The sequence below is a fragment of the Bufo gargarizans genome, chromosome 9, assembly GCF_014858855.1.
Source record: "Bufo gargarizans isolate SCDJY-AF-19 chromosome 9, ASM1485885v1, whole genome shotgun sequence".
In the NCBI taxonomy this organism is placed as follows: domain Eukaryota; kingdom Metazoa; phylum Chordata; class Amphibia; order Anura; family Bufonidae; genus Bufo; species Bufo gargarizans.
The window spans coordinates 118,878,817-118,898,384 of record NC_058088.1 but is presented as its reverse complement, the minus strand read 5'-3'; the positions used below and the strand labels follow the sequence as shown (position 1 = coordinate 118,898,384).

Below are 19,568 nucleotides of genomic sequence, written 5' to 3'. Positions count from 1 at the left end.
TATGGATTAAAACCCGACTCTGCATCAACTACGTAATTTTCCATGGGAGTTTTGCCATGGATCCCCCTCTAGCATGCCACAGTCCAGGTGTTAATAACTTTTCCATCACTATTGTGGCCAGAAAGAGTCCCTGTGAGTTTTTAAAATTTGCCTGCCTATTGAAGTCTATGGCGGTTCGCCCGGTTTGCCCGTTCGCGAACATTTACGGAAATTCGCGTTTGCCGCTCGCAAACGGAAAATTTTATGTTCGCGACATCTCTGTTTAGGAGCAGGAGAACGAAAAGGACAGAGAGGGCACATAACTGAGCCGAACGGAGCCTAAGGACCCCATAGACTATAATGGGGTCCGTTATGTTTCCGCTCAGAAGATGGTTTTGGAGCGGAGACATAAGTTGTGCATGCAGGACTTTTTTCTCTGCTTCTGAGCGGAAACATAATGAATCCCATTATAGTCTATGGGGTCCTTAGGCTCTGTTCGGCTTATGTACCTTCTCCGTCCTTTCCGTTCTCCTGCTCCTAAACGGAGCAGGAGAACGGAAAGGTTAAACATGTGAATGAAGCCTAAGGAATACATGACATCCTGTTGTCCAGGGAAAGATTAAGAACAAACAGTTCTAAGGATCATAAAAGAAATGGGACTTTTGTTTGCACCTAGGGGGTGAAGGAGATGATATAAAAGCATGATGGGCTTTGACTGTTACATGGAGGATAATCAACTATGAAATATGTATTACAAGGTATAAATGTAGGGTAACAGGATGATTCAGGGCTTCCATTTCCAAACAGACTCTGTTGAAGGTAGGGGTGTCACAGAAAGAACCATTTAATTCTAAAGCTTCACTTTTAATATTTATATTTAAAATTAACGACCCATAATGTATAAGAAATATATAAACAAGAAAAAGAAATAAAGCAAATATAAATCTATCCCACTTGACTTCTTGGATGTAGGAGATCAAGTGAATGATGAATAGGGGCAGTGTCCCTAATGGATTCCCCTACAATTATGGCCCTGCCTGAAAACGGAATGGCCGCCCCGATAGGGGCGATCCCGTATCTCGTACCTCCTGTAATGCCCTGGAGGACCCTGATACAGGTGACCGATGATAGTAATCCTATGGGGAGACCAGTACTAGTCTACAGGTGTGCCAAAAATAAGAAATGCTTTATTTGTACAAATAACACCCCAACCCCCATATAGTGGAGGTAAAAATGACAAAGACAATGTGTGATTGTGATATGTTTGTATAGAGCGTCCCTACGCGTTTCGCCCTGTTGATATTGGGCTCCTCAGGGGACAAAAACCAAAATAGCACACGGGGTGTATAACATAAAATTTCAAGGACAGCAAAACAGCCACGAAAACAATACTAATCAAGTGACTACAGTATGATTAAATGTAGTATGATAAACTAGTCACTTAATTATGAATAATTATTAGAGAATAAGACATACAAAACTCCAGTTATACAGTGAGGCAGGAGGTATGCCAGGCAGTACAACTGGAGGGTGATGAAATATAACTGATCACAAAATAATGAACCAACAATCACCATAAAGACACATATCCTATCATTTGTTAATAATATTGATGGACAGTTGTGTAAGTATAGCAGGTGATAGCGGTCTATTCCAACTATAGTTATAGCTGAGGAATTAAGTATAATGATACTAGAAAGTCTGTTAGCATGTCACAGTAGTCTGTTCTGAGTATACATAGAACTAGAGTGGTCAGATGTGTTAATATATAGGGATTAATCTATCCCCTCTAGCTGTACCGACAATCAGACCCCAGTATTTGTATTATGGCGGCATATTAGAACTGTAACAGACCAATAGACTAATATATAGTGACAATGCACATAGAAACTTGCGTGTCCAGGAGATGATAAGGATTTCTCCATTAGTGTCTGGCCCACTCCGGTAGGTAAAGATGTCCTGATAGTGGGGGGCTGCAAAGGATGGTATCGCGAAGTCTCGGCGTGACCGCTCGCCCAGATGAAGACGCGGCCGCACCTGGGGAGCGGCGTCTGTGCTTAAATCAGCACCACTTCCGGGTATGACGCGCGGACACGTGATCGCAAGACAGCGGTCACGTGACTTCCAGTGATGTCATGAAGGCAAGGCCCGCATACTGCATCGGCAGCTAGGGGGAGACGGCTGTTGCGATGCAAATAACAGATCGCTGAGCTGTTAAAGCTTATAGCCTACAGGATGTTGGTATGCGGAGGCCCCAACTGGGGATCAATAGGGAGGATCTAGATAGCTTGAACAATCTCACAGAGTTACTAGATGAAAATGAACGCCCCATTGGACAAGGCCCGTTCACGTCTCTTAAAAACAGAAGCACTAAAATGCCACCGAAAACCCTTAATGATGCCAACATTGAAACCTTTTTGAGATCAGTAACACGTGATTTACACAAGCTTGAAGAACAAAACATACATATAAACTATACTTATTCTGAAATGATAGCACTACAAAATCTCAATAAAAATAGTAACATTGTTGTGAAACCATCAGATAAGGGGGGAAACATTGTTATCCTTTCCCTCCAACAATATAGGGACATGTGCTATACCCTTGTATCAGACACAAATAGTTATGAACGCTTGAAAAGTGACCCCACACCAACCTATCTAGCTGAACTGACTGAAATCATACAATGGGGCCTTCTCAACAAATGTATAGACAAAAAAGAATCCGAATTTTTGCTACCAACTAACCCAAAAATAGCGACCTTTTATGGACTTCCAAAAATCCATAAGGGGACAGTTCCGTTGAAGGGACGTCCTATTGTCTCTGGTATTGAGAGCCTCACCCAACATGTAGGGACCTACATCGATTACATCCTACGACCATTTGTATCCGCTCTACCCTCCTATCTTCGCGACACCACCGACTTGCTTAAAAGACTAGAAGGCATCTCTCTGGAACCATACACCTGGTTCGCCTCGATTGATGTAGAGGCACTCTACACATCGATCCCCCACGATAAAGGTCTGATATCAGCAAAATATTTTTTGGACACTCGATCTACTAACATGGTTCATCACAATAACTTTGTTCTCGAACTACTTAAGTTTGTTCTAACACATAATTATTTTGTATTCGATGGTCGCCTCTACCACCAGCTCAGGGGCACCGCTATGGGTAGCCCGTGTGCACCGACATATGCAAATTTGCTCCTGGGCTGGTGGGAAGACGTGATAGTCTTCTCTGAAGCTATGAATCAGTGGACCAAACATATATCTCTTTGGTCCAGATTCATAGATGATATCCTGCTTCTATGGTCTGGAACAGAACAGGAATTTCATCTATTTATGAATACATTAAATTCTAATCAGATAGGACTATTTTTCACGTCAGAAATACATCATAGTCAAATTACGTTTTTAGATGTGACCCTCGAACGGGACATAAATAATTACATTAAAACGACGTTGTTCAGAAAAAAGACCTCCACCAATAGTCTTCTCCGGTGGGAGAGTTTCCACCCAAGGTCCCTCAAAAAAGGTATCCCCAAAGGTCAATTCCTGAGGGTGCGACGTAATTGTTCGGACCCGGAAACCTTTGTGAGGGAATCCTCAAAACTATTCCATCGTTTTAAAGAAAGGGGGTACCCCGACCATTGCCTTTATGAGGCCTGGAACTGGGCCAAATCAAGGGATCGCCCCTCCCTCCTACAAACTCCAAAAAAAGCAATAACGAACACTCCAGGACCGATCAGAATCATTGGTACGTTTGACTCGGAGTCCCAACAGGTCCAGGACATTCTGAGTCGCTATTGGTCTTTAATCAAAACAGACCCAGATTTGACAGATGTCCTGCCAGAAAATCCGTCCATCACATTTAGACGAGGACGCAGTATAGGGGACACTCTGGTGCATAGTCATTTTGACCCCCCAGTATCAAATACATGGCTTACAAATAGACAAGTGGGCACCTTCAGATGTGGGAAATGTAAAGCCTGCAGTTTTCTGTCTCCAGGCAACACATTTCAGAATAGCTCGAACGAGAAAACATTTCACGTCCGCAGCTTCGCCAACTGCAACACTATGGGTGTGATCTATATGGCCACATGTCCCTGTGGCCTTAAGTATATAGGGAAAACAAAGAGATCATTTAAAGTAAGAGTCTTGGAACATATTGGAGATATCCGTAAAAGACGTGATAAACCAATTTCCCGTCATGTTTGGACTAACCACGCCGGGAATCCTGAAGATGTCCGATTTTCAGTGATTGAGGTACTGAAACTCACAACCAGAAAAGGAGACATAGATAAACTCCTAAAACAAAAAGAATCTAAATGGATTTTTAGACTTAATACAACTACACCGGCTGGACTAAACGAACACATCGATTTTGCGTGCTTTTTATGAAGAGGTCAAAAATCAAATATATAGATATCTTAATACTGGTAATCTGTAGACCAGTGGTATTATACCAATATATTATATAGAGAATAATTTTCTCCATTCCTATCTTAATACTGTTTATTTATTATTTTGGACCCATTAATTTGAACGACAGTCTCTAATTATATTATGGAGCACTAGCCGACTATATAACATGATTAGGACATAGGTGATGATCACTATATATGACACTATAACCTGACAACCTATCTACCTCTCTTGTATTCACCGGCATATAAATCAGATTAATTATTGCATTATATTTTTTAAATTACATTATATTTTTTTTATATTCTAAATTACATCTTATGGGTGTCCCCTATAGGATTTGATACAATATTTTGCTCAATATTAAATAAAAACAGATCAGATACTGCGACCCTATGGAATGATACTTATACATGGGGCCTCCGCATACCAACATCCTGTAGGCTATAAGCTTTAACAGCTCAGCGATCTGTTATTTGCATCGCAACAGCCGTCTCCCCCTAGCTGCCGATGCAGTATGCGGGCCTTGCCTTCATGACATCACTGGAAGTCACGTGACCGCTGTCTTGCGATCACGTGTCCGCGCGTCATACCCGGAAGTGGTGCTGATTTAAGCACAGACGCCGCTCCCCAGGTGCGGCCGCGTCTTCATCTGGGCGAGCGGTCACGCCGAGACTTCGCGATACCATCCTTTGCAGCCCCCCACTATCAGGACATCTTTACCTACCGGAGTGGGCCAGACACTAATGGAGAAATCCCTATCATCTCCTGGACACGCAAGTTTCTATGTGCATTGTCACTATATATTAGTCTATTGGTCTGTTACAGTTCTAATATGCCGCTATAATACAAATACTGGGGTCTGATTGTCGGTACAGCTAGAGGGGATAGATTAATCCCTATATATTAACACATCTGACCACTCTAGTTCTATGTATACTCAGAACAGACTACTGTGACATGCTAACAGACTTTCTAGTATCATTATACTTAATTCCTCAGCTATAACTATAGTTGGAATAGACCGCTATCACCTGCTATACTTACACAACTGTCCATCAATATTATTAACAAATGATAGGATATGTGTCTTTATGGTGATTGTTGGTTCATTATTTTGTGATCAGTTATATTTCATCACCCTCCAGTTGTACTGCCTGGCATACCTCCTGCCTCACTGTATAACTGGAGTTTTGTATGTCTTATTCTCTAATAATTATTCATAATTAAGTGACTAGTTTATCATACTACATTTAATCATACTGTAGTCACTTGATTAGTATTGTTTTCGTGGCTGTTTTGCTGTCCTTGAAATTTTATGTTATACACCCCGTGTGCTATTTTGGTTTTTGTCCCCTGAGGAGCCCAATATCAACAGGACGAAACGCGTAGGGACGCTCTATACAAACATATCACAATCACACATTGTCTTTGTCATTTTTACCTCCACTATATGGGGGTTGGGGTGTTATTTGTACAAATAAAGCATTTCTTATTTTTGGCACACCTGTAGACTAGTACTGGTCTCCCCATAGGATTACTATCATCGGTCACCTGTATCAGGGTCCTCCAGGGCATTACAGGAGGTACGAGATACGGGATCGCCCCTATCGGGGCGGCCATTCCGTTTTCAGGCAGGGCCATAATTGTAGGGGAATCCATTAGGGACACTGCCCCTATTCATCATTCACTTGATCTCCTACATCCAAGAAGTCAAGTGGGATAGATTTATATTTGCTTTATTTCTTTTTCTTGTTTATATATTTCTTATACATTATGGGTCGTTAATTTTAAATATAAATATTAAAAGTGAAGCTTTAGAATTAAATGGTTCTTTCTGTGACACCCGTTTGTGAATTTGACCTAATTCTACTATAATCCCGTGAACAGGGTTGTATGTTCAATCTGTGATTCCCCTCTGTTGAAGGTAGAAAGCCACCAATGCTTGATTTAATAACGTGCACCCTCAAATAGTACAGTGTCTTGAGTAGGATCAGGATTTTGTTAAGTTCAATTCTTACAATCAGGGATGTACATGATTTGAGCTGGACTACAGCTCCTGCTCTTGCAATCTTGGTGGAGCATGTCGGGTCCCTGGTAGTCAGTCCTGCCTTCTCCTGTGTTCAGTGCATAGTCGTGCCCTAGTGACAGTGAAATTTAAAGACTTGCTCCATTATATTTGATGTAAAATTAACAAAGCAAGATGATGGTAATGGTAGGTTGATGGTGTAAGGCTTTAGCTAAAAAGCATTTTTTGCTGCTACAGATGAGTTACCAAAGATCGCAGTGTAGCGGGACTGCCATGATAATGAACAGGGTCACAGCGCTTCTCCCACATTTACTGTGACCACAACATGGGACATAGTTGCAGTAAACGAGCGAGTCGCGCTGCAACCCCATTCATTTCTATGGCAGCCCTTCTACACTGCAACACTTTGGTGGCACACAGTCGTGAAACATGTTTTGCTCCCAAAATTGCGGTGTAACCATTATATATGGCTCAGGGACTGGGTCAGAATCATAAATGTTATTCTCTACCAGAAAATTCTGAAGGAAAATGTCTAGTCATCAATTTCATATCTACATTGCAGTTGGGTTTAAAGAGGCTCTGTCACCAGGATCAACTGCCTAATAGGCCTCACCATGCTGATTAAAACAATACCTTTCTTTTGTCTGTATGTTAACTGCGAAAATTTCAACGTTTTTATTTATATTGTAGAGGGAAGTGCCATATATATGGTTATGATATATATATATATATATATATATATATAAAAGAAGAAAAAGTCCAGCGGGAGCACCAACCGGGTTGCGGGTGCAAAGTCCAGCAGAGGGCAACGGCTGTACCCAAGATTTGTAGAGACGAAAAAAGTCGGACTGCACTCCAAAATGATGGTGAAATAAAGTGTTTTAATCACCCATAATATGGCAACTTGCCCTATAGTTCTATGTATATACATAGTCCATAGCCAAACCGCATAAATAAAAGCAGCCATGGCTGCTTTTATTTATGCGGTTTGGCTGCTGATGTCGATGTGATTCATGGAAGTGTCTCGCTTCGACACCTGCGGCCCTCCAGGTTCGGTGTCCCTCCCGGAGGGGCGGGATCCCGATCCTTCTGCTGACACATGTAGGAGATCCCTACTGCGGCCCTATATTTGTATATATTTCTACATCTTTACAGCTCCCATCTATGGACTATGTATATACATAGAACTATAGGGCAATTTTCCCTTAAGCAATATGGCGACGTTCGTTAGATATCATAGAACGCATGCGCCATACCCTTTGCACCATGACTCATACGATGACGTAGATCTGGACATGCGCACGATAGAGATAGAGACGCTCAACCAACACGATGGTCTATGTGGACGCTACAACTTCTGAAGGCCTGATTTCTGCGATCCGTATTTATTATTTATTATTCACTATTATGACACAGTTTTAAACTTGTCTCTTATTGCCAACACTTATATATCATTTATATTTTTCTACGTTAAGGGATTTGTCCCTGTGAATGTAGATCACATGGCACATGTCACTTTATGCACATGCACTTTGTTTTTCACAGCAGATGTATGTAATTGTACCTTGATTGTAACTTCAATGTGATTGGTCCTATACCTTTGTTATACCTATATATGCTTCCATTTTCACTGTCTCTTTGCTTGAGGAAGGCTCTTGTGAGCCGAAACGTCGCAAGTTGCCATATTATGGGTGATTAAAACACTTTATTTCACCATCATTTTGGAGTGCAGTCCGACTTTTTTCGTCTCTATATATATATATATATATATATATATATTTATTTATATATTACATTCTTGCCCCGGTACGGGTACCCCCCCCCCCCAAAAAAAAATGTGTATGTGTGTGTGTGTATATATATATATATATATATATATATATATATATATATAAAGAAATAAGCACACCACAGCACATCCATCAGGTGAAAAAATAGTGGGATCCTTTATTCATCCAGGTAGCTACCTGGGTGAATAAAGGATCCCACTATTTTTTCACCTGATGGATGTGCTGCGGTGTGCTTATTTCTTTGTCTATTGACACTTTTGGACTTGGTGTCGACACCGCTGGCACCCAGAACCTTTTACTAGGTGTGCTGCCCTGAACTTTCATCACTTCCTATATATATATATATATATGTACTTATATTCTATCCCCCAGTTATGCCCCCCAATCACGGGTGCCCCCCGGCACTGCATCGGGCAGCACCGTTGATGTGTGGAACATCAAAGGCAGAGGGTCAAAGAGATGACCCATTTGTCCAGGTATCCAGGCAGTATCTCCCTCCTGGAATGTCGGGCACCTCCAGCACTGTAATTCAGGCTGTACCCCTGGACCCTCTGATATTTAAACCCTGTATTGTCATATTAACCCCTGTCATTTTACCCCTGCATTGACCCACATTAACCCCTGCCATACCATTAACCCTTGTATCACTGCATCATATTACATATATCCCACTACCACCAATGCTGTATTAACCATTTTTTTTGTAACCCCTTTATCTACTCTCCCTACAATCCCTGCCATATTCCCCCAGCATTAACTGTTGGAACGTAATATTCCTGTAATAACTCCTTCCCTGCCTCATTCCCTGCAATAGGCCCTGCCATATCCCTGCATTCTACAGGTTAACCCCTCCTAGCCAAGCTGCTTTGGAGGTTAACCCTTTCTTTGCCAAACCCTCTGTACCCCCTCCGGGACAGCTCATAGATAGGTGAGGAGGGTGCTGCTAATATATTTGTGCATGGTCTTAGATAAGTATTTTGGGTGGAATAATTAGAGGGTATTGTGAGTTTTGTGTAGTATTGTTAGTGTTATTGTAGTGTGTTGTAGTGTATATATATATATATATATATATAGTTTGTGTGGATAAATAGTAGAAAAGAATAAACTGAAGGCTTCGTATTGTCTTAATAAATATATTCTATTATAATACGGTGTACAGAGTTTCAGACGCTGCTATAGTCAAGTATATGTACTCATGTCAGGACAAGTAAGGAAACAGAGAGGTATAAAAAGGAAGTAGGCGGAGTCAATAGTAATAGCAGCCACCTACTTATTAATATTGCTTATTAATATTCTATCCTGATATTAATAATTAATATCTCCTACAACGAATGAGACATTCAAGCACCAGGTGGCGGGTCTGAATCCATGCTGCAGGCAGATCTGTGTCCTAGCATCTACATATCATATACTCTATGTACTATACGTGCTTCACTACACTGAGATACGCTCTGAAAGCTAATATACATATTACTACTATATTCAGAGGCACAATATATGATTACAAAGACACTAGTAATATGGTTAGCTTATAAGCACAGAAAAAACTTGTCTTCTCTACAGGGGTGCACTTAGCCTTTCTGCTGCCTGAGGCAAAAACTGAGACTTCCGTTTTGATTTCCATCTTATAGATTCTAACCATCACCTCACCCCGCAAAAAAAATGAGCCCTTACCTAAGACAATCGCCCCCAAAAATAAAAAAGTATACATATTGGGTATCGCCGCGTTCATAACGACCTGCTCTATAAAAATACTACATGACCTAACCCCTCGGCTGAACACCGTAAAAGAGTAAAATAAAAACGGTGTAAAATAAAGCCATTTTTGTTACCTTACATCACTAACAGTGTAATAGCAAGCGATCAAAAAGTCATATGGACCCTAAAGTAGTGCCAATCAAACCGTCACCTCATCCCGCAAAAATAGTACGCTACCTAAGACAATTGCCCAAAAACTGAAAAAACTATGGCTCTCAGACTAAGAAGACACTAAAACATGATTTTATTTGTTTAAAAAAATGATATAATTGTGTAAAACTTACAAAAGAAGTAGACATATTAGGTATTGCCACATCTGTAACGATATCACATGACTTAACCCCTCAGATGAACACCGTAAAAAAAAAAAAAAAAAAACGGTGTCAAAAAAGCAATTTTTTGGTCACCTTACATCACAAAAAGTGTAATACCAAGCAATAAAAAGTCATACGCACCCCAAAATAGTACTAATCAAATCGTGATCTCATCCTGCAAAAAATAAGACCCTACCTAAGGCCGTGTGCTGTACAGCAGTTTACAACCACATATGGGGTGTTTCTGTAAACTACAGATACAGGGCAATAAATATTGAGTTTTGTTTGGCTGTTAACCCTTGCTTTGCTAGTGGAAAAAATTGTCAAATTTGAAAATCTGCCAAAAAAGTGAAATTCTGAAATTTCATCTCCATTTTCCATAAATTCTTGTGGAATACCTAAAGGGTTAACAAAGTTTGTAAAATAATTTTTGAATACCTTGAGGGGTGTAGTTTCTAAAATGTGGTAATTTTTGGGTGGTTTCTATTATGTAAGCCTCACGAAATGACTTCAGACCTGAACTGGTATTTGAAAAGTGGGTTTTGGAAATCTTCTGAAAAATTTCAAGATTTGCTTCAAGTTCTAAGCCTAACTTCCCCAAAAAACAAAATGGCATTCACAAAATTATCCAAATATGAAGTAGACATACGGGGAATGTAAAGTAGTAACTATTTTTGGAGTTATTACTATTATAAAAGTAGAGAAATTGAGATTTGTAAATTTGCTAATTTTCCTGAATTTTGGGTAAATTTAGTATTTTTTTATAAATAAAAATGACATTTTTTGACTCAATTTTAGCACTGTCATGAAGTACAATATGTGACGAGAAAACACTCTCAGAATGGCCTGGATAAGTAAAAGTGGTTTAAAGTTATTACCACATTAAGTGACACATGTCAGATTTGCAAAAATTGGCCTGTGATTTAAGGTGAAAAGTGGCTCAGTAGTGAAGGGGTTAAAAGGGCAGTTCAAGCTCGAAAGCCCTCAAAGCAATTCAGCAAAAAAGGGTTTTAAGCTTAGGGTGCTAATTAACTTTTCACACAACTGATTGACAAATCAGAAAAGTTTACCAAATCACTTGGAGGCCAGGACTCTACTATTGCCAGCTAAGGCTCATTTTACACTAGCGTTAGATATATCTGGATCTGGCATTGCCAGACACTACCCGATATCAGCCGCCACCATTAACTATAATGGGGACCTGCGGAGACCCAGTTGTAATGCGGTAAATTTGCAGAGAATCGGCCAGATGAACACCTATACACATGAAGATTTTGGTTCGGCCGATACTAGGCATATTTGTGGCCGGATCTCCACCGCTCCCCATTATAGTCAATGGGGCCGTACAGCAACACTGTAACTTCCAGCAATGCCGGAATGCAGAGAAATCCAGCAAGCTGTTCTCTGCCGGGACAGCCTAACGGATCTAAATGTCAAGTGTGAAACTAGCCGCAGGCATAGCAAGTAGCTTTGTAAATAGCCCATTTTATTTTTGTTGCACTTTTTGTATCTGTGTAGATGCCGTCATCTTTATTTTAATTGCAGAATGAAGTAGATATATAAAAGTAGACTACTTACCAACTTTAGCCACACCTTGTCGACCAACAGGGTAGTGTAGTGCAGTAACCAGTCCATGTCCCTTGTATCTGTAGTTTGCAATTAGTTCCCTGAGCCCAGGGAATTTTTCTACCTTAACACCTTGCACAGACTAAACAATAAAGGATACCAGTTATGACAAAATAGAAACTAGAGAAAACAAACTACTATATCAGCCATCACTGAAAGTCATGGAGATTGAAAAAAGCATCCTACAGAAGAGCAACAGAATTAGCAAATGTAACTTCATATATTTGGAGGCCACGGGTAAACATGGTGCCAGTTTGGAACTTGAAAATGACCTCTCAAATCATAGTAACAGTTACAAAGATCCAGAAATCAGTTTTCTTATGACAGGTACAGAGATGAGCAAATTTTGGGGAATTTTTTTTCTGAATCGGTGAGTTAAAAAACACTTAAAATTAGTACCCAAATCGACTATACGTGAAACAAAAGTGTTCCTATTGGCCTGTAAATTAGGATATGACACTCCTGAGGTCTCCTAGGATTTTTTTCTCTGTTGTTGTTCTCTTTTTTTCAATTTTTTTTCCATACTCCACCACCTCCTTTTAAGCTCTTTAATGCAATGGCAGCAATAATAATGTCAGAGTGACATATATAGCTATGGGTAAACGCATGGTTGACAGTGTTAATAAACAGCCTGTTTAATAACGCACTGCTCTGCTGCCACCCTCCTCCTCTGATGTCTCCTCCTCAGCCCCCCGTTCCAGCTCCCATGTCTTATCCAACACAGAATCATCGCCACAGTCCTCACCCTCCCCCACACTCCCTGCCCCCCTTTCCAATTCCCTGCTTTGTATTTGCCCCTCGTGCCACTGTCGTCAGTTACCACTGCCCCTACCATCACCACCACCACTTTGCCACTACTACTACCTCTACCACCAACACATCTATGCATGTGGTCTCCCTCCTCCTCATGGCAGTTCAGACGCTGCCTGTTCACACACAAGTCATCAGCAGGGAAACTCTGCTGAGTGTCTTCCATAGCAGATGGGGTTTTCATGCCTATTCCTAGGAATAAAATACACCTCACCAGGAGGGGGCAGTGAAGACAGAGATGATGCAACTTTTCTGGGACCGCAAGTAGGATAAGCAGGAGGAATGATGTGCCCCCTGGCCCCAAGGCATGACCTCATCCTGCTGTGACTGAGAAGAGGACTGAGCCATTCAGTCCACAGTGTCATCCACTTTGTCCTCAATAATAATAATGTGGCATCTATTAAAAGCCAGGTAGAACTTGGCCGGCTGGCTGGTGCTGCAACTGCTTTTTGCACTAATAGCCACATTCTGACTCTCGGATGAGGCATGGGTTTTTCATGTTCCACTCTTCCATTTATCAGACTTATTACTATAAGACCTTGATAAATGCTAAGTCACAGATTTAGTACACAGAATATTAAACAGCAGAAAATTGCAAGTGTTTTTCCTGTAATTTACAGATGGAGGCGCAATTCTATGTCCTGTCCCTTTACATACATACAGCACATTGGTATTGACAATTTACAATGGTAGTACTGTAAGGCAGTTACTGCAGTAAAATGGATTTGGTATAACTGACCCACTATCTGGAAGTAATAAAATGTGTTCAAAAGCAGTTATACTAGTGCATTTATTGCTGTAAAATGCATTCATTAACACAGGTATACTAATGGAGTTATTGCTGTAAAATGTGTTTGCTGTAACTACACGGTATCTTGAAGTAATTCAACAAGTTCACTAACACAGGTATACTAATGCAGTGATTACAGTAAAATGTGTTCACTAACACAGGTATACTAATGCAGTTATTACAGTAAAATGTGTTCACTAACACAGGTATACTAATGCAGTTATTGCAGTAAAATTTGTTTGCTGTAACTGCTCAGTATCTTGAAGTAATTCAACAAGTTCACTAACACAGGTATACTAATGCAGTTATTACAGTAAAATGTGTTCACTAACACAGGTATACTAATGCAGTTATTACAGTAAAATGTGTTCACTAACACAGGTATACTAATGCAGTTATTGCAGTAAAATTTGTTTGCTGTAACTGCTCAGTATCTTGAAGTAATTCAACAAGTTCACTAACACAGGTATACTAATGCAGTTATTACAGTAAAATGTGTTCACTAACACAGGTATACTAATGCAGTTATTACAGTAAAATGTGTTCACTAACACAGGTATACTAATGCAGTTTTTGCAGTAAAATTTGTTTGCTGTAACTGCTCAGTATCTTGAAGTAATGATACAAGTTCACTAACACGAATATACTAATGCAGTTATTGCAGTAAAATTTGTTTGTTAACAAGAGCATACCAATGTTGTTATTCCAGTCAAATGTGTTTTCTTTAACTGCTCAGTATCTTGAAGTAATAATACAAGTTCACTAACATGAGTATACTAATGCAGTTATTGCAGTTAAATGCAGAACTTGCCAGCAGCTGTATGAAACTAAAACACACAACTCTGTGATCAGCCTCTCGTTCTCTATGTGTTCACTGCCGCACTATCTATGCTTTCCTTGTTATAAACCATTAAATCCACCTAATTATTAAACTATACTCTCCCTAAACTCTCCATTTAGTCTCCATATCACACCTATATTGCTAGCTTGTGTCTGCCATATATGCGTTCAGATCGCTAGCTGGGCACAGAATGGCGTTTCTTTCTTCTGAGCAAAAGGACGTGCCAGAATCCTGACCTCTGATTGGCCGATCAGGCTGCTTGTCAGCCTCTGAGCCAATCAGGACAAGCGCTCTCCCCTCCCTCCCAGTGTCATGTGAGCCTTCATCTTCATCCTCCCTTCTTTTCCCCCGCTAATGTTCATAGTAAAATGGCGCTGGTGCCATTTTTGCGCAGCTCATCTGAAAACTAATCACTAACTTCAGATTCATTTGGCAGACGTATTTTTGTGAAATTCATAACAAATCCAACTCTCTGATTTCTTATACCAACCAACCAAAGTAACTGTGCATTGATAGTCAGCCATAACCATTTTGAGTTTATTGCTCATTATTACTATTGATTATTATCATGAACCTGCTACCAAAGAGATTGAGAATGATCAATATAAATTCACTAGAATGCTTATAGTGTTATTATGACAATATTAGGAACATTTCAAAAACGGTTCATAGTTATAAAAACACCTCTTTGTATTTCTGGTATAATCACCCTCCCCTCTTTTCGTTCTCCCTGACATTATTTTCTGGCTGCTTTTCACAAATTGGTTTCCTTTCATAGCCACAGAAATGAGAGGTGTTACAGCTCTTAGAGTAAAGTTTACCACTGAACCGCATGTGTCAGCCGATTCCCATATGTCAAAGATGAATAATGCTTATTTCATAACTTAAAAAAGAGATCTGGGGGTGTACAAGTCATTATGTTGTTCTGGTAGATATTCTTTTCTAGAATTCTTAAGGGGCCTTTTATAATGCTAAAGAAATGTTGACAATTGAGGACCATTTAGTATGATAATCCTGACTAGGTTGCTGTTTAGTTACTAACCAACATGATAATCACTGCTACAAAGTATCTACGTTCTGATGTTAACCTGTTTGGGGGACTACGTGCCTGAACAACCGTTTTACATTTTTTCAGTTATTGACCAATGCAGTCAGTGGTAATGCTTGGAAAGTTCTTTGTGCCAAGAAGAAAGGGTAGCAATAATGGTTTTAAGACCCTATTTTAGTAATAGTCTGGGTGCACTACTGAGCCTTATGCTAGGAGCAATTGACTTTCTGTGTATGTTGCATACATTAAGAGATATGGTATTCAGTCCTGTCTCTGCAGACTTAGATTGCTTCTGTAGGGCAGCAGTTGTTTTTATACATACGAGGGGTCTAATCAGCCGTATACATGGAACTTCGCCCTTGTAGAGGGAAGCTTTCTGGGAAAGGAAATTAGGCACTGTAGCTATTAATAGGGTAACTGTGACTGTCAATGAAGCTAGCAACGAGGGCTCAGTATCTGGTAATGCCCATTCTGTGACTTGCCATAGGAGGACTGTGCGATGCAGAATTATAGAGGCTCTTTGAGTGCCAATTGGTTCATTGGTCTACGGCCTTTGTGGGTGGCACTGGATACCCTGTGGCCGCTCTTATATGGAGGTTCTGTGGTTAACCTTTTCTTAGGGAACTGTAAATCAAAGTGTTAAAGGTTCTATGATTTCTCTTGATTTGTGGCTGGACGTGTTATGCGGCATTGAGTGGCATTATTATGAGGGCAAAGACTTTGGAAGACTTTGCAATCATTTAGCTGGATGAATTTTGTTTAAAGGACCTTACATTGGCTACATTTTTAATATCTGGTAATGCTGGCTATTAGTGTTGATCGGGCATCCTCGGCCGGACACCAGTTCAGCTCAAGCATCCCGATGCTCGGCACATTGCGGTGTTCGGCCGAATACCGCGTATGCTCGGGCAGGATGCTCGAGTCTCCCCCCCCCCCCCCGCACATTTGTTGGCTGCTACACAGCCAATAAACGTGTAGGTAAGTACTGCCCTTCACTGTAATGCCGTAGCCACGTTGGTTACTGGCATTACAGTGATTGGCTGGATGGAACGCGTCATCAGGTGCTATAAAGCATCCGATGACACGTGGTTCGGCTCAGTGTTAGTCAGGGAGAGCTGTGCTTTAGAAGGGACAGATAGTGTAGGGAATTGATTCAATAGAAATTTTTATTTTTTTTGTTAGGCAGGGTTGGTGTTAGATACCCAAAAGTCCTTTTAAGGACTATTGTTGTATCTAGCAGCAATATATATTTTTAGTGCAACCTGTGCTAAATTGCATGCAATTGTTTGGCCGCTGCATTACCGCCACAACATTACCTGCGCTACATCTCCAGTATAACGTTTGCCCATCCTAAATATCAGTGACATTCAGTGTAATTTATTTGCCCATACACTTACAAAACCTGCGCTACTGTACGTGTGACATACTTGCAAGCATATACAGTACAGACCAAAAGTTTGGACACACCTTCTCATTCAAAGAGTTTTATTTTTTTTCATGACTATGAAAATTGTAGGTTCACACTGAAGGCATCAAAACTATGAATTAACACATGTGGAATTATATACATAACAAAAAAGTGTGAAACAACTGAAAATATGTCATATTCTAGGTTCTTCAAAGTAGCCACCTTTTGCTTTGATTACTGCTTTGCACACTCTTGGCATTCTCTTGATGAGCTTCAAGAGGTAGTCACCTGAAATGGTTTTCACTTCACAGGTGTGCCCTGTCAGGTTTAATAAGTGGGATTTCTTGCCTTATAAATGGGGTTGGTACCATCAGTTGCGTTGTGGAGAAGTCAGGTGGATACACAGCTGATAGTTCTACTGAATAGACTGTTATAATTTGTATTATGGCAAGAAAAAAGCAGCTAAGTAAAGAAAAACTTTAAGAAATGAAGGTCAGTCAGTCCGAAAAATTGGGAAAACTTTGAAAGTGTCCCCAAGTGCAGTCACATAAACCATCAAGCGCTACAAAGAAACTGGCTCACATGCGGACTGCCCCAGGAAAGGAAGACCAAGAGTCACCTCTGCTGCGGAGGATAAGTTCATCCGAGTCACCAGCTTCAGAAATCGCAGGTTAACAGCAGCTCAGATTAGAGACCATGTCAATGCCACATAGAGTTCTAGCAGCAGACACATCTCTAGAAAAACTGTTAAGAGGAGACTGTGTGAATCAGGCCTTCATGGTACAATATCTGCTAGGAAACCACTGCTAAGGACAGGCAACAAGCAGAAGAGACTTGTTTGGGCTAAAGAACACAAGGAATGGACATTAGACCAGTGGAAATCTGTGCTTTGGTTTGATGAGTCCAAATTTGAGATCTTTGGTTCCAACCACCGTGTCTTTGTGTGACGCAGAAAAGGTGAACGGATGGACTCTACATGCCTGGTTCCCACCATGAAGCATGGAAGAGGAGGTGTGATGGTGTGGGGGTGCTTTGCTGGTGACACTGTTGGGGATTTATTCAAAATTGAAGGCATACTGAACCAGTATGGCTACCACAGCATCTTGCAGCGGCATGCTATTCTATCCAGTTTGCGTTTAGTTGAACCATCATTTATTTTTCAACAGGACAATGACCCCAAACACACCTCCAGGCTGTGTAAGGGCTATTTGACAATGAAGGAGAGTGATGGGGTTCTGCCCCAGATGACCTGGCCTCCACAGTCACCAGACCTGAACCCAATCGAGATGGTTTGGGGTGAGCTGGACCGCAGAGTGAAGGAAAAAGGGCCAACAAGTGCTAAGCATCTCTGGGAACTCCTTCAAGACTGTTGGAAGACCATTTCAGGTGACTACCTCTTGAAGCTCATCAAGAGAATGCCAAGAGTGTGTAAAGCAGTAATCAAAGCAAAAGGTGGCTACTTTGAAGAACCTAGAATATGACATATTTTCAGTTGTTTCACACTTTTTTGTTATGTATATAATTCCACATGTGTTAATTCATAGTTTTGATGCCTTCAGTGTGAATCTACAATTTTCATAGTCATGAAAATAAAGAAAACTCTTTGAATGAGAAGGTGTGTCCAAACTTTTGGTCTGTACTGTATATCATTTAATATGCGGAAGGCTAGCAGTAAGGGACAGCGAAGTGGCTGTGCTGCTGATGAAGCAAGCAGAGGCTGTGGCCCTGTGCACGGTGAAACTGTGACTGCTGCCAGAGCACAAGAAACATACTCATCCACGATACCTAGCTTCCTTTCCCAGTTTGCAGGGCGACGCAGGACACCACTCTCGATGTCACACCAGTGCGACCAGGCGGTTGGTTGGATTGCAGCAGATAATGCTTCCTAACGTTTAAGCACCATCCTGTCTTCCACAAAGTCCAGTCTCAGTAGCCAAGAGTCTGGTTAACAGAATCCTCACCCTGATCCTCCTTCCTCCCACCATGGAGAGTCTTGGCAAACAAGTGATCCCACACTCAGATATTTCAGTGCCATATGATACGGCCCTCTCGCCAAGGCCGCTTGAAGAGGGACATGAGGAGATCTTGTGCCCTGATTCCCAAACTCTTGAGCATCCACAGTCAGGAAAAGATGACGGTGGGGAATGGCAATTAGTGTTTCACAAGGTGGATGATGATGATGATGAGACACAGTTGCCAATAAGTCAACCGCAATTAGTGTCTCAAGAGGTTGATGATGAGGATGAGACACAGTTGTCAATAAGTGAGGTTCTTGTTGTTAGGTCACTGAGTCAGGAGGATGACCAGAGTGAGGAAGTGGAAGAGGAAGTGGTGGACGATGAAATCACTGACCCAACCTGGGAAGGTGGCAAGCCGAGTGAAGACAGCAGTACAGAGGGAGTACAGAGATCCGCAGCACCGCAACTGGCTGGAAGAGGCAGTGGGGTGACAAAAGGGAGAAGGCGGGACACACCAAACAAGCCCGTAACTGTTCCCCGGAGCACCCCCTTGCGGCAATCTCCCTTGCCAAGGGGTAGGTGTTCCGCAGTCTGGCGCTTTTTTGAGGAAAGTGCGGACGATAAAAGAATTATCATTTGCAACCTGTGCTGTACCAGAATGAGCAGAGGTGTGAACACTAGCAACCTCACCACCACCAGCATGATTCGCCACATGGCATCAAAGCACCCTAATAGATGGGCCAAACACCTTGGTCCAGAATCAGTGTCTGTGGGTCACACCACTGCCTCC

At 41.2% G+C, this 19,568-nt stretch overlaps 1 protein-coding gene across 6 annotated transcripts in view; it reads right to left on the bottom strand.

Moving 5' to 3' along the window:
* The window catches only part of LOC122946554 (phosphatidylinositol 3,4,5-trisphosphate 5-phosphatase 2B-like), a 109,182-nt gene that overhangs the window by 47,556 nt on the left and 42,058 nt on the right, over nucleotides 1–19,568 (bottom strand). For 4 of the 6 annotated variants that reach the window (XM_044306267.1, XM_044306266.1, XM_044306265.1 and 1 more), the window contains exon 4: nucleotides 11,876–12,005. The exons of the other annotated variants lie outside the window; for them this stretch is intronic. In XM_044306267.1, the coding sequence (XP_044162202.1) occupies nucleotides 11,876–12,005 (130 nt within the window). The remainder of the gene's footprint in view (nucleotides 1–11,875; nucleotides 12,006–19,568) is intronic. 6 annotated transcript variants of the gene reach the window in all.